At 41.8% G+C, this 17,028-nt stretch overlaps 1 protein-coding gene across 1 annotated transcript in view; it reads left to right on the top strand.

Moving 5' to 3' along the window:
* The window catches only part of ANKDD1B (ankyrin repeat and death domain containing 1B), a 718,121-nt gene that overhangs the window by 159,730 nt on the left and 541,363 nt on the right, over positions 1 to 17,028 (top strand). Inside the window, exons 4-5 of the mRNA XM_085632291.1 lie at positions 7,017 to 7,115; positions 14,376 to 14,480. Coding sequence (XP_085488417.1) covers positions 7,017 to 7,115; positions 14,376 to 14,480 — 204 coding nt within the window. The remainder of the gene's footprint in view (positions 1 to 7,016; positions 7,116 to 14,375; positions 14,481 to 17,028) is intronic.

Here is a 17,028-nt window from a genome sequence, read left to right as displayed (position 1 = left end):
ACCGTTTACCATAAACGGTGATGCAAGCCAATGGAAATAAGAGGCGGGGCTTCAAGCCCTTCTCTCAAAGTCCTCCTTGACAATAAAACTCACCGAGCGGACTGCGCATGTGCGCAGCAACGCTAGGCGAGACCTAAAACAACAGGTGGTTGGGAGAAGGCAAAATTCTGAGACCAAAAAGAGGCCGGATTATTCAAGTTTTAAAACCACTAATGGAGCATAAGTTTGTCATCAATAGAAATTACATCACAAACCCTTTAGACCAATGAATTCATCAGAGGAAATGACATTACATGCCATGGGACCCGAATCAGAGAGAGAGCCTCAGATGGCATCATGACAACTCAATAGCATTGCATAAATAAGAGGCCTTTGTGTATTTGGTTAGTTTAAACCTCACAAGCACATCTCTTGAGCCACAAAGATGCCAGATCATGGAGTACCCATGGTAGCAGCTTTGAGGCATGCACTTCAAATATTAATTAAGAGGCTTGTTAATTAGCTGCCTACTCTTGGGAGCGGAGTTTCACATTTCATGTGTTCAATTCGCAGAGTGCCCAAAAGCATCAAGACCCTGGCATCTCTAGAGTGGGGCTAGATTGGGTCATTGCCCCAGCCTGATTTGTCTTGGCATCTCCGTGGGCCCCCTTGCCACAGCTGGTGAATGCTCCTTGAGGTGGCACAGATAAACAAGCATCTGCAATGTAATAGGTCTCGCATTCAGGCAAGTTTAAGCTATTAGCATTGTAAATGACAATGCCTTTTATTTAATGTTGCGGGTTTCAAAACATAAATAAAATGCATTGTCAATTACAATACTGATAGCTTAAACTCTTGCAAATGCGAGACCTATTGCATTGCAAATGCTCGTTTAACCAAATTATACATCACCAGAAGAGGCATCAAGAGCATAGTTCTCAATTATGACAAATGAACTGCATGGAAGGTGGATCCTCAATTTCATATTGACAATGCCAACTTATTTATTTTATTTATTTGTTTAGAAGCAACCATAACATTGCAATCAATGTTATACAATATTAATCATTTGCAAAAGCCGGAGAGAACATTGGAGAGTAGGGTGAGTATGCCAAATTGCCTGATGTCATAGATAAAGACAGACAGACACCAGTTCTACAAATGCATCTGTTACTTTTAGGGCACAGTGGTGGGGAGTGAATAAGGCAGTGCACACTCTTCAAGTTGTAAGAGACGGCATTTCAGTTTTTTCTTGAAGTATCAGAGAGGGGCTGCCTGGATGCCTACTGGTTAGAAGTGAAAAGGATATGGAAGGTAAAAAGACCAGAACATGAGACCACACAAAATGTCATGGGTTCATCTATAAAAAATAAAGCTAAGCGATCTTAGGTTCTGGATTGGGAGTGTAATGAGATATTATATCAAGGGATTGGGCATGGCATGCTTTGTAAACAAGCATAAGTAACTTATAAATGGCTCAATTTTTAGCCGAGTTAGCCAGTTTAAGGGGCCATATGAATAGGTGGAATAAGAGTTTTTGAAGATAATGTTAAGACTTTGTCAATGGGGCACATGTCCGTTGGAGTAGATAAATGGATAACGTAGTTTGGTAGTCCAGTCTCTTGAGGGCCAGTGAACAGATGAGAGTTTTTCCACTGTTAAAGGGGATATGTTGGCTGACATTCTTTATATTTAATATTTTATAAGTAGGTGACTGTTGGCTCTAAAGATTTCTATCAACACAGATGGGCTGAAAAGAAACCTACATTTTCTGGTGGAGAAAAGTAAATTTCGAGTTATCAGGAGGAAATTGAGTAGAGTTAGAAAGATGTGGGCAGATAAGGAGAGAAAAAACAGGACCTCAGTTTTAGAGACGTTTAATATAAGGGAGTGTAAAGTCATCCAGTGGCAGATAACAGTGAGATAGTTTAGTGTCTGTGCCTGAGACAGGAATGAAAAATTAGGAAATAACCAAATAATTTGAGTATTATCAGCATGAAGAAAGAACTCAAATCCAAAAATAAACATGAACATAAAATGGTAGATTTTATAATTTTGCTAGTGTCCAAGCCATTCTGTGTCAGGTTAGAAATATAGCCTGAGCTTTGGCCATAGTTTTGAATACACTAAATGGAAAATACGAATTTCCTCCATTATAGAGGGCTAATCTCGGTCACACCTTCTACCGAGATTTCATATTGCCATTTTGGAGTTTTTTTACATCTGTAGCGGTATATCCTCTTATTGGTGTTACTTTTTATTACATTACTTATATTTTAAGGACTATTCCATGCCAGATCTTCACCATTTTAAAGCCTCCTTTATTAGACTCCAAAATCACAGTATATAAAATGCTGCTGACCAAAAGCCACTTCATGGCCATCATCTTCTTGTTCACCCTATTAAAAATCTTTCTGGTATCCTACTGCATTCTGCTGCACACCACTGAACCTCACATTATCCAGTGTTGCCCTTTCTGCTGCACCTTCCAATGCTAACCTGCTATCAACATGACTTTCCCCATCACTACTTAGGGAGGGTTTTTTATGACTGGTGGTCTGTTTTCTCAGATGTCTGGATGTTCCTTGGTCTGTACAGCTGGATGTCTGTATCCCCTTTTGAATGTTAGGGATGTGTGCACCTAGTGAATATCACTAAGTTGTGTGCCTGTGTGCATACAAACCATACAGATGATAAACCTATTGGCTTTGTAAGTGTTTCTGTAAGTGTCATTTAAACATAAAGATTCGTATTATCTGGTATGGTCTTTACCGCCATATCAGGCAATATATTGCTTTTTTCTGAGAGGGGTTAGGCAAGGCTACATTTAAAGGGCAAATTATGCCGAAAAAGATTAATTAAAATATAAGGAGACTCCTTGTCGAAGGTGTGTGATCTTCTAGAGAAACTCTTCACACGGACCATCTACAGGGAGCACCTGATAGAGACCAGGGAATGTGCTTTGCCCGATTGAGATGATTAGGTAGGCTGAGCATGTTGCTTGGTAGGTCTACCCTTCTCCCACAGCACGGAAGGAGGCTACCGTGCTTATAGTGTGTCAAGAATCCACATGTTCACAATAGAGCATTCCTGCTTTCACATTAAAGTCTCTCCAACACTGCAGACAAGATAATAGGCACTGTCTCCACTCTCCTTTCACTCTATGTGGCCACCCATGCTTTCTGCACTCCACTTGCAAAGACTGCCACATTATGAGGTTTCTTTTCTTACAGACCAGTCAAATCCTTCCACCTTCAATTAATACCAGCAATCCACACTTATATTGTACTGATCTCCTTCCATTATAGTTTTACCGCCTAGTCAACGGCAGAGGGAGATTAGTGATTGAACATTTTGACATCAGACATAAATAAAAATACATCAGTTATTGCTAGAGGTCATCAATGACCAATGTTTTCAGACGATGGGCTGTACATCAGCAAGATAAGAATATCTGCTAACTCTGGTCAAAGGTCTCCAGCGATGAGTGTATCTACATGGTATTTGTTTTGTGCAAACCTAACCAAAAGGCAGCAGAATGCAGTATATATGGGCAAAGACAAACTTGCAGTTGGCGAATAATAGAAGAGAAAGCTGAATTGTGGACAGTTAATGCACTGTGATGTAGTGTTCTTTAAAGAGGTGAATCTTACTTGAGCAGCGTTGGGCGGTCCTGGTGGATATGAGCATGTTGTTGCAGATCCTTGGTGCATAGATGGAGAAGGTTTGCTGTATTGTTTTCTCCTTTTTTAACACTTAGGTGTGCTGACTGCGTGTGTGCTGAGACCCACCAGAGTACACCCACCAGAGTTGGTGAGCTTTTCTGCAAGATAAGCAGGGGTGTTGGTTGTGATGGCTTTGCAAATGATGCTGCTAGTTTTGAAGATGGTGCAGGCTGACAAGGGGAGCCTATGGAGTTCCACCAGGGTGGGGGTGATGTGGTCATATTTCTTCAGGCCCTGGCTGAGATGTGCTGCGGCGGGTAGGATGCCCTGAAAGGGTGCTTGTTTGGAGTCTGTTGGTCCATGGAGTAGATTAATAACCACCATCCAGATGTGAAAGTGCAAGGGCTTGAACAGCAGCTCTGAAGCTGCTTTCTGGTAGAAACGGTTTGACCTACTTCATAAGTAAGAGTTGATAATACGCCTACTTTGTATTTTTTAGCAATGCGTTCCTCGAGTGAGAGGTTGGTGTTCATGGTGATTCCAGGTGATTCGGCATTCTGTGAAATTTGGGGTTCGGAAACATAAAGGATCATGAAATGGAGCTTGGTTTGTACTGTTTCTTGTTTGTTGTTCCTGGCAAATAATTGGAATTCCATATTGGCTTGGTTGAGCTTCAGATAGGTGCTGGACATTCAGGTTTGGATGATCTGCAAGCTTTGTTTGAGGTACTGGATGTCTAAAGTAGAGTAGAATTTCAAGGAGAGTTGTGCATCATTGGCATATTGGTGAATCCTAATGCTGGTATCTGTAGATAGAGCACCAAGCACCTCTATGCAAAGGTTGAAGATGAGAGGAGACAGTGTGGAACTCTGAGGGATTCCACATGTGATAGGGATCTTTTGTAAGATGGAAGTGCCCATGTGAAAACACTGGTGTCTTTGGAAAGGAAGGAGGAGAACCATTGAAGGACACGGCTGGTGAATTTCATTTGCGACCCAAGGGTGCAAATGAGGGTCGGATGGTTGTCTGTGTCGAAGGTAACTGAAAAGTCCAGAAATATCAGGAGGCAGGGCTCATCTTCATTTGTGTTCAAGACGACATTATATACGGTGTGTAAGGTGGTGGTCTTCTTGTTGCAGCATGATCTGAAGCCAGACTGGTAGTTGTGAAGAAGTTGGTTTGCATAGATGTGATCTTGGAGTTGAACATAGACTGCTTTTTCAGTCATCTTGACAACTAATGTTAGGTGAGAGATGGGCCAGCAGTTGGTGAGTTAATTAGGCTGAAGTGCAGGTTTCTTTAGGAGTGGGAGGCTCTAGCCAGTCCTTTTGGGAAGATGCCTTGTGCGAGGGATGCATTGGCAATGGTAAGTAGGAGTGAGAGAGCATCCTCCGAGCGAGATTAGATGAAGGACGATGGAAAGACATTATTTTCATAAGCGGTGGCTTTGAGGGTCTTGTGTATGTCAGCCAGATATGGGAGAGATATGGCTTTAAATATTGACCTTTTCGCGATACTGCTATAAGGGGTGAGAGTGACTGTTTCACGAGATTTCTCAGCGACTTTACAGCATTATGGACATCAAGGTTCCTTAGCTTCATAGTCTAAGAAATGGCCATGTTTCATTCAGTAAAATGTTGGGGTGGTCGCAAATGTTTATCATGTTTTGGCATACCCATAAAGTTCTAATGAAGATCCTTTTGTTTTGATTACATTGATGAATGCAGGACTATGACTGGTTTAATCACTACATTTCTAATGTTATGGCTATTTCAAATATTAGAGGGGATGGCTGTTTAGTCACTGGTCAAAGTGTTTAAAACAAGTTAGCCACAGAAAAGAGATGTAAAGAAGCCACCTTATAAAAGTAGCTTTTTGTACTAAAGCTAACGCAAACCACAAAATAAAACAAATACTTAGCAAATGAGCTAGATATGTGTGTAAGCACACCATATTCCATATTAAGTCATATTTTTTAAAAATAGTATTTATTTTTAATTGTAACATAGTATTTGTTTTGCACAAAACAATTAGTTTCTGGAAAAATAATCCATAACAAATATTAATGTGTGTTTACAGGCTTATGTAGGGCATACTACTTGTAAGTGTTTTTTTTGTTGTGTGGAATGTGTAGGAAAAATCATTTCAAGGTGGCTTTGGTGTTCAAACAAATAATTCCTGCCTGCTCTTGCTCCGAACAATGAACCTCATGCATTGCAATGACAGCTTTCGGTAGGAGGTGAGGTAATACGCCTCGTTACTAATGGCATGATGATAAGAGTGAAATAGTCCTCTGGACTGAGACAAAATATAATGATACTTTTATTCAAGTAATGACTGAAGTGCCTGACCCAAGCCTCTCTTTCTGTGTTTTTATTGATAATCAATGACAAAAGCTCTAGCTATGCCAGGTCTAACAAGGAAGTTACTACTTGCAAATGTGTCTAAAAGTATTCAAGTGCTCTGTGAAATTTTCTATAACTTTTTCTTTGAAAAAGAGAGTAATTTCCAAAACTTACAGTGCCGCTACTGACGTGTGCATCGAGCACTGGGTAACAAAGTGAAGAAAGTTAAGTTTATTGAATGAGTGCGTTTTGGATGGCATTCAAATCCAGAAAACAAATTGCAACTGTGTACCTTGAATTTTCTACCTTCTGCGCTGACACCAAAACGGGCCTGCCCCTTCCTATGTTAACTCATCTCTTTGCTAGAACATTGTCATGGTGCTATGGCTTAGGGCAATAGCAAACTTCCATTCCACAGCGGTATGAGTACAGCGCCAGGACGCCCCGTTGCTGGGGCAACAGTGCGCTATACAAGTACAAAATTTCATTTCATATATCATGATTGACAGTCCCAGTCAGCCAGTGCCTGCTGCAGGTAATCGGGGCCACAGCAATCAATTGCTGAGCTCTGTGCCCGCTCTGTATACTTTGCACGAGCTCTGTGACAGCTACTGGTGATTCTCCCAGGCCTAGAAAGACCTTCCATCCATCAAGCAGTCCACACTGGAGCTTTGAAGGAGCCTCACTAGTGAAAGTACTTGGTCGAGTGGAGGCCTACTGTGCGAATCTCATCTCATGAGCACATTGTGGAAAATACAGATGCAGAAAGACAAGCGTGTGCTTTGGTGTTTTTCTTTGTTATGTACCACTCTGTGTCCTGCAAGAAGTGTGGCCGTCTAGAAAACTGTTAACACACATGGAACCTGGCAGAAACCTCTGAGGTTCTGTGGATCCATGACAGCTCCTCGTGACTATCCTAGCGGGTAGAAGCGTTCAAATGTTTGCTAGACTGATCGTATTCATTCATAGGTTGTATTAAACCAATGGAGGTTTTATACTATTTAAAACATGTTCCATTTTTTTTAAGCATGGGTTGATGACAATTCATCTTGCTGCCTGGAATGCAGATCTGAATATTATGGTTATGCTACTTAAAGCGGGTGCTAATCAAAAGGCTACAAATGAGGTGAGTTGAGTTAATTTTTTTTGTTAAAAGCTTAACCTGATTTTCGATTTTAACTTTTACCCATTGAGCTGGTGAGCGTATCTCAAATGTTACAAGTTGCTAATAGCGACTGTGCATTGCTTTATTGCATCACATACAACACATAGAAAAGCCCTGTCTAGAGCATCACTGAGTGAGGGGCATTTTATTACCATGATGGGTGCTCCATTTAAAAGAATACCAAGGGAAACCTTTTGGGGCACATGCATCAAAGGTAGGAATTGCGAGTCATTAACAATTATTAAGAAATCGCTGTTAAGAAGTCGCAATTACCTATGCATGTAGGTTTCACACAAAACATTGCGATACCTACATATTCCTTAATAGCGAATCGCAAATTGCTATAGGCCCATAGGAATGAATGGGATTGCATTCGCAATTTGCGAATACCAAATATGTACTGGCAAATTGCGCATGCAATTTCAAGGGTGCAAGGGGGCCAAAAGGCTACCCTGATGCATGCCCAAAAAACGTAAGTATGCACATGCGGTGCAAACACATGCCCCAAGGGCATGTGTGTGCACCACAATGCACTTTGAAAAATGCATTTTTTTTTGCATTTTTCAAAGGAATTGCAAATTACCATCAACTTGAAGTTGATGGTAATTTGCGATTCCAAATTGCGAAAACGTAATTTGTGAATGCATAATGCAAAATTTGCGATGACCTATTTTTCGAATTGCTTGGGCCGATTGCGACCTGTATTTTACTTGATGTATGTGGCCCTTAGAGTTTAGCAAACTGGGCACTCTGTTGCAAACAAAACGGACTACGCTGTCGTCCAAAATGACGGTTCATCCGTCCTATGTAGGATTGGGAGGACCATCTTCTTTCTGTCCATGGAATCCCACTTGGCTCCTTCAACTGAAAGCTCCCATCTAGGGCCTGACCGAGTAGAGGCCATCGGTGGAAGAGCATTACACTGCCCACCTTATCTATTGTAGAAGGTGCCAGGGAAGGGAAAAAAACAAATAATGACCACCACACCAAGGGAAAAGATCGCTGAATGTGAGGGTCATCAGTTTTTTGTTTTTCAGTAACAAATTGCCATTTTGGGAGTTTGTTATTAAAAAACAAAATGTTTGTAAAAAGCAGCGGGACAGGAACCTCTATGATGGCTGTTCCTCTCCAGATATCACTGCTAGTCAGCGGTGATCTCTAATTTTGATGGAAGGCAGTCCATCAGGGTGGCGGACGTAATGTTTTCTACCACCTTGACCAATGGAGTACCGTCTGCCAAACTCTAGATCTAGTCCTATTTATTTTACGTTTGTAAAGTGACTTTATTTCACAGCATTATCATCATTGCATAAGTGAAATGGTTTTTACATGGGGGCTCTAAGCCACACTTTGATTTATCATGTATTTCATGAACCCATTTTTTAGTCTGACAATGGACAGCCGGAGCAGTCTAGTAAGATCTTGTGTTAGCACCGCACAACAAACAACATATACAACACACCACATAATGCACAACGCACCAAAAGGGGCTTTGGCCGCCTTATTTAGACAATGACTTGTTTGATTGAGCCCTCTTCAAGTTATGGCTTGATGTGCTGTCTTTCTAGTTTTAGATCAGCCCACAGCATTTTGCGGATGTGCACATTTTATAGTAGCCATTGCTTAATTTGTAAAAGAATAAGTGCTAGGCCCAATACTTTGGGTAGAAGCCCATGGTTGGTGCTATTAAATGTCGGGGTGCTGAATACCAAAGATGTATAGCCTTGATTCCACCTCATGCCCCTTTCATCCACCACCAGACACTCCCTGCCCCTTTAACTCACTCTTTCAGGTTCTTTTTCATCCCTGTTTTCTTTCATTGTCACCGTTGTTCAGTCTTTCTCTTTTTATCTTTGTTCCCCATTTTGTTTTTTTTTCTTTCTTCCTCTAGGTCAAAGTCTGATGAGGAAAAATAAATGTGGTTACCACAAATTAGTGCAAATGGGCTCAACCTGCTGATATAAAGCCCCTAATATCAGGTTCCATTTTATGTATGGTTGCTGCCTTCTAAATCTTAGGTACAGTAGTAATGGTCCAAGCGGAAGGAAAGGATTTGTAAAAACCATATTACCCAAAATAAACAGTTTCTCCAAATTGGTATTATAAAATTGACAAATTGATATCATGTTCAGCAGATCAAATTCAATTTTTGCAATTCAAAACAGGTGCTCCAAGATAGGGCGAGGATAGTAAGTGCTCAAGAAGCTGCTTGTGCGATATTTGAAAGATGAAGGTAAGAGATATCACAGTATTTACATTTAGTATAGGAAACAAAACCTGTCTGACCGTCAGTTAAACATGTATATCTCACTGAGGAAAACCACGAGACAATGAAAAGATACAGTAAATTAATTGCTGTCATCTACATGTGGATATACTTGAAGTACAGGTTGATATGAGGGACAGTCAATGTTTCGACCCCAATGGAAATGAGAGGAACGATGATTCCTTGTAACAGGATCTTCATCAGGACAGAAGGAGCCACCTTACTTCCACTTTGAGAGAACCAGTGGGTAAACAAAAGTTGGACCCGTAGGCTCCTATGCCAGAAAAACAACAGTATTCACAAATAGTTCAGAGGTCCATAAATGTGGAAGGTAGGAGGTCAGCAGCACCTGGAAAACCTCCAAAGCATTGGCGTGATATTCTATGAAAGAATCCACCGAGCGTAATGGTTGTCGTATGCGTACGATCACAATCAATCAGATATGCTTTCTGAGAACTTGGCCATTCTAAATAAATATGTCTCAATCAGACATAAACCATATAATTAAAAATGGAACCTGTAATTCAACCCAATTTCCTATTAAAGGTTTAGCCTTATGACCCTATAATTCTGACACCTGCATGCAGCATTTTCTTTCCAACACTTCTGGGCCTAACATTAATCGTCCTGACCCATCTTATAATACACAAACACCTGAAGTAGTTACCACATCTAGTGTAAGTAAGCTGCCAACGATGGCTTGAACATTCTAGTCTAGCAAAGGAACGCTTTTCCATAATTAATGGAAATATGGATTTTTTGGACTTTCTTCTAGGACCATACCCTAAAAGAAATAAAAGATTATTTACCACAGGAATATACGCCATTTATAATTATTTAAACAAATATTCAGAGAAAGAAGCTGCAGAAAGAATTAGGCAATTAGATCAAGAAAACTTGCAATCATTTTTTAAAGTTATCAACAACGGAATGCACACGCTTTCTAAGACAGGAGACTCATTAAACTAAATTCTGTCCTCAGCCTCCTCATGAAAGGAAACCTAGGTTTGTTACAACACAGGCAGGCTCAGTTAAGAGCAATTATGCAATTAAATTGGGCACTACAAACACCCAGATCAGGTTTCATGCAGTGGCAACTTTTCACTGAAACAGCCACACGTGGACCATATAATTTGACACTCACTCAAAAAGCAATGGCCAAGAAAGAATCTATAAACACACTTTTAAGTATAGAACAAGTTTAAAATGCACCATTTACGATTAGTGACATTCCACCCACTACCTGGTTAATACACAGTATAGGTTTCTTGCCCAATCCATTGGCTGATGTGAAAATATGCACAATTTACAGTTGTTCCATTCATGGAAATGTCCCTTTTCCCCACATCTGTTTGAATGAAAATGAAGAAGACCCTGTGTATAATAATACAGCAAATTGTAGGAATCCCCTTGGACACTCCCTTCTGTGTGATGCCTTATGTGTAGTACATTGATGCCAAAGTTAAGTTGTGTTTTATCTGTTTCCCCCTTTGTATCTATTCCCACACATCATGAACTCCTGAATAATGGTTCTCATTTATTTCTGAAAAATGTTACTTGCTGTGGTTTGGAAGCTGCCCAACCATACCTGATAAACGTTTCAGAAACAATACAATGTTGTGGAAGGACCTTTTACCTGCCATCTCAAAATATCATAGGAACATCCCTTTGCCTAGTATAAACATGAAATCTATGCATTTTGATGATCTAAACAAGCTATTGTCTGTTCTATCACAAAAAGAAGCCCCGTTGACTTTAGCGGTTGAAACATATAATCTGCAGATAGTCAGAACCACTTCAGAAATTCAGAGTCTTTTACACACGCAATACACAACACATTTTCCTGATATCGTAAAGTGATTTTTAATTCTTCTTTGATGACTGGTGGTGTGCATCTTTTCAAGAACATTGGATCTGGTCTGGAGACTAGATTTAAAGCAGTATTTGGACTGATTCCATTGTTTTTTCACTCTATGTTCTTCAACCTTTTCTTTTTAATATATTGTTTTTGTTTTTTGTTTTTCTATATATACCACATCTTTTTAATCTGGACTATTTCATATCGTCACTGGTGTGTTTAATCTCCAACACACATAAAACACTCTAGATATATTACAATGTATGTATAATAATCAATTATCTGAAACGATGCAAGGCTAAAAGCATACATGCTTCACTTTGCTTACTATACTTACTATATGTATCATTTTGCCATTTACATGCATGATATGTTGATTGCCTTTGTTTTATGCTCCATTTACAAATATATGTTAACTGCCTTTGTTTTATTCTACACATAAAGTAGTTCAAGTGTATATTTACTGTAGGTATTTTTAGACCTCAAATAACTTGAGAGGTTGGATCTCCCTACACATTAGATAGATCCTACTAGGTAAATAGATCCCTATGATGTCACATTCAGACATACAACCTGAGGATGACGTAAAGCCCATCTTAGATAATGGAGGTTGCAATCTTCTAAATCTTAGACAATGGAATTCACCATCTTTACCGATTCATGTAGAATCATTGTCATGTCTGCCTTTTGATGCAGATGCCGTCTGACCGTATCTTTTTAAGAACTGTGAAAGCGTCAAGTCTTTTGACTAATGACATAGATGTAAAATCTGATGCAACATTAGTCTGGGATAAGTGCCTACTCGAATCAGAACAAATACAGATATATAGTCGATATAATGTCCTCTGAATTAACGTCCTTTTACCTTATAGGTTTATAAGGAAGCATTTGGTATGCACAGCTTTATGCACTTAATCTATTTCAGACATTCCTAAACGTAGGTCAGAAATTCCAATTTCTGATAAGATTTAGTGTATAAGGGCTGCCACTTGACCACTTGTCAGGAGGAGTCCTTCACCCAGATTATCCCACAAGATTCTGCTAGAGACAGTCTCACCTACTGCCAGCACACTTCGCAGATGCTACATCATGCCTGCAGCCAATAAGGCTGAGTCCTGAAAGAGGACCGCTATCGCAGCATGTGTTTGCCCTTCTCAGGGAACACTGTCTTCACGCCTCTGCTGGTAAAAATAGCCTTTGCTGTCAACAAGGTATGCATTGCATCTCTTCTCCCTAAAAACTATAGACTGAAAGTTGCTCTGACTCCCATGCTCTCTTAGTGTAGCACATTGAAGTAGATGTTTGGGTGCTATGTTCTTGATGACATTTTAACCATGTTCGAAATATTGTTTTTTTTTTTTTTTTTTTTTTTTTTTTTAAATTTTTATTGAACAATAATTCGGTTACAAGCACGGGCCTACAACCACCAGGGCCGGCCGCTAGGTACAGAATGAAATATACATTTATCAAGGCTGCAGTCAAGTCCCGGGGCGCAGCCCCGTAGTGGCTCCGGATAATTCTAAAGGAACAGGAGACTTAAGTCCAACAGACACCAAAAACTAAAAGAAAAACAAAAGGCGAGGCATAAGGGCAAACAGTGCGGGTCAGGCTTCCTCCGGGGAACTCCAGTGCAGACCATTAAGCAGCCGGCAAAAGGAAGGAGTACCGGGAGGCTGGGGACGGGGGGGGGGGTCAAGGGAGATGAACGTCCATATGTAGTTATTCCAAAAGGTGCCAGGAACCATCAAGGGTCAGGGGGACATGGCGATATCGGTGTCCACCAGGGGGGGCGTACAGATACCCCCGCGATACGCATTCCATTGCCCCCAGATTCTACCCCATGCCCCCGGCTTACCACGGGCCACATACACAGTCTTCTCCCTGAACATACACCAGTCCATATTCTCCTTCCATACTGACACGGTGGGCGGCCGTTGGGCGCCCCAAAGCTGCGCTATATCTCTCTTGGCAATCATGTTCCCCAGGGCCGCCCACCGAGTCTGAGCCGCGCTGTAATCATTGGGCTCCCACACATTCAGGACACAGCGACGCACCTCCGGCAGCAGCACAACCCCAGTGACCTGTCCCATAACCGTATGGACCCGGCGCCAGTAGTCCGCCACCTCGCGGCACTCCCACAGGATATGGAGAAAGGTGGCGCTGAGCCCACAACCCCGCTTACAGAGCCCGTCGTCGGAAAATCCCATCGAGACCAAGCGAGGACCCGTCACATACACCCGGTGAAGAATCTTGAGCTGTACCAACCGGAGACGGGCTGGAATGGCGACCTCCTTGGGGGACGACAGTGCAGACTGCCAGTCCTCGTCGTCCAATTCCACCCCATCCCCCGTCCAAGCCTCCCGGAGGCGCACAAAGAGGTCAGCCCGATGATTAATCAGTTTTTTATAAGTTAAAGAAATGGTACTGTCAGGGACATGTCCGTCAAGTATGCGGTCCTCGAGGGGCGAGGAAACCGGGATCTTGGTCCCCTCCCCAAAGACCGAGAGCAGGGCGTGTCGCAATATTGTTTTTTTTTTGTTGTTTATAGCATGCCTACTTGTTGTTTTTGAAATATTCTGTGAAGTTGTTTTAGATGTACTGAGAAACAGGTTGTTCCTGTAATACTAAAAAAATTAATTTCTTAACGGTGTTCATTCTTCTTAGAGCAGGGGGTATGTGTTATTGTGAATAACAAAAAAGTTTTTTTTTACTGTTACCACTGTGCCCATGATCCCTTCATGGGGATCGTTAGTAACCCAAAAGCCATACCTTTATTTAAATAACATTTTGCGTAGTGTTCTGTGGGGCTACAATAACCTGTCAGTGACATTCATCTTCGGTGCATTGAACCAAGTTCACATGTGTCACCCGTGGGTGCGAAAACACCCCTGGTAGAACTACACCTGAGTCGTAGTTTATGCAACACTGCAACAAACTATATTCTTTTTAGATATTTTTTCAAAATTATGACTGTATTCAGAAGTATTTACAATAATTTAATTGAATTTAACATTCTTTGCAATGAAGTTTTATTTTAAGGCCATACCTTCATTACTTTATATGAGCAGATCTCATCTTTGTATGTGTATCTCCTTAGGATGGAATGAACGCCTTACACTTCGCAGCACAGAACAACAAGGATGCCATTGTGAGGTATCTTGTTAAAGATCTGGAACTGCAACATTTGAACAAGCCGGATAAGGTAAGCTTCCAAACTCATTAAATGTAAATATGTTTAACAAATGAGTAGCAGTGATTTTGCCCCAAAAGTGTGGATGAAATCTCTTTAAAGTCTGAGAGAACTTTAGTTCTGACAAAGAGCTGATGCATCTACAAACTGCTGTTCCATGAGGCATATGCGACTTTTCATCTATTTATTGCATCGTGAAATATTCTAGGTTGGATTGCATCTTGCACCTGCAAAGCAGTGTTCAGAAAGGCCTTGAATGAAGCTCTTAAAAAGGACAGCCAGCCCAGACTCTGGCAGGAGGGCTGTGTTATTGGTCAGTGAGTCCTTCGAGCCGGAGCTCCCCGTAAGATATGATGCTCTTATAATTCTTAGAAGGATCATGTTGTCCTGTTTGCAGCCTCCTGCAGGAGGACCCTGAGAAGGTGTCCTTGTGATACTGATGTACTGTTGTAAATAATTTCATGGGAGATGTACCAATCCCATACACCCGTATATGTGTAAAACAACACTAGGCCTACAGGCGCCGCTGAACCACATTGGATATATGAAAGAAATGCAGGCTACCATAATACAAAAAACACAAGCAGCGCACTGATAAATTTTTATAAAACATTAAAAAAGCAGTTGGGGGTCAAAGACCAGCGGTGAAGAGTGGACACCCATATACGATAATCCATATGCACACAAGGGGAGCCTTGTGTCCACTACAGGACCAGTTGGCATTCAACCAACTGGCCATCGAGTTGACCCAAAAGTATTGGCCGGAGCCAGTCATCGCACAGGGCATTTCCTTAAGGAGTGCCAAGGCTCATGACCACCAGCTGCCGGAAAAATCACTCTTCGGTTGTGTATTTGAAACAAACAACCCCTTCCCAACCATGCTGTTGCTGGGTCTTTGCTTCTCTGGCAGGGGAGGACCCAAGATGCAGGGGGGATAGGTAAACTCCGCTTTCTTGACGGTCTGTCTATGCCCTATTCAGAGTCTAAGTGTTACTCTTTCTTGACCTCTGGCTGACCTTCTGAAACTGGCTTGAGCCAGACGAGTGGAGCACGAAAGAACAGATATCCTTGCCCAGTCCAGTGTTTGGCTTTGAATTAGGAACCAAGCATATGCACTTGTTTTTAACAAATATGTCTGCATGGAGGAGAAAATAAAGGGAGCAGCACAGGGGAACATCAAGGGATAGGGAGACAGCAGCTCTATCATTAGCAATATGAAACGCCGCACAGTCTTAGAAGCTGAATACATAGAGGGTGGATCATGGCCAAAGGACCTCTCCTCTCATGGAGCCAAGCAGTACTCATGGACCCAAGCAGTACTCATGGACCCAAGCAGTACTCATGGACCCAAGCAGTTCTCATGGACCCAAGTAGTACTCATGGACCCAAGCAGTACTCATGGACCCTAAGCAGTACTCATGGACCCAAGCAGTACTCATGGACCCAAGCAATACTCATGGACCCTAAGTAGTACTCATAGATCCTAAGCAGTACTCATGGACCCAAGCAGTATTCATAGACCCAAGCAGTTCTCATGGACCCAAGCAGTTCTCATGGACCCAAGTAGTACTCATGTACCCAAGCAGTACTCATGGACCCAAGCAGAACTTATTGACCCAAGCAGTACTCATGGACCCAAACAGTACTAATGCTCACAGTATACACTCACGGGGAGCCAGGGTGTTCAGTCATGACACACTACAAGGGTTTATGCTGTTAAAGCTGATAGGATATCTCCCTACCAGGCTGCAAAGAAAACGGCCTGTACCCCATGACTATTATTCAGCGCCACCGACTGTTTATCTTGTTGTGGCCTGGTAATGTTTATGGAGCCACCTTTGTTAGGGGTACCACTTTGGGTGGACCTTTATCACCCAGTAAAGCTGTCACTCCGTTGCAAATACAGCTTGTAGAGCACGTGTTAGTGGACTTGTGGTATGCCTCTTGCATAAGAAAACCTTCCAGGTTTGTCAGAATTAGAGAACGAGGAGCAGGATGTCTCATGAACACTCCTTCCGGGACATTTGAAGTTAAAGCCATGCAGAGAAGAACCGTAACCACAATTTGTAAATAATGCTTTTCTATTCATCCAACCGCACAGTTTGCCTCAATCTTCGTATGCTCTCACCGTCAGGTGCATAGTATTCACCATGGCCTCCTGACGACTCAGTACCTTGATGCCAGCATCATCACTGACCCTGATGTGTTTGGTTCCCACATGCTGTCTTGTTGTCATCATATTTTTGAAATGTAACTTGTTTTCAAAGTACACTTCTTGCACTTTCATTTTCCTGAAGGTGGCAAAGCACCTGTTCTTTTTTAATGCTAAGCGGGGCCTTGAAGGGGCAGGGCCTCATACCGAGAGCTACCTCAGGGGCACTCTGCCCCTCAGCAAGCCCCCGAACCCACCACCTCTCTTAGCAATATAAATAACACTGATGTCCTGGGGTGTTTTCACTCCTCTTAATGGACATCGGCTCCTTACAGCCTCTGAAATCTAGCTGAAAATTCACTGTTGACAGTGGTTTTCATCTAATTTTTCCTGCCACTGAATGATTTC

This window comes from Triturus cristatus, chromosome 2_1 (assembly GCF_964204655.1).
Source record: "Triturus cristatus chromosome 2_1, aTriCri1.1, whole genome shotgun sequence".
Lineage (NCBI taxonomy): Eukaryota > Metazoa > Chordata > Amphibia > Caudata > Salamandridae > Triturus > Triturus cristatus.
The sequence above is the reverse complement of the archived record's forward strand: the minus strand, read 5'-3'. Positions and strand labels throughout refer to the sequence as shown.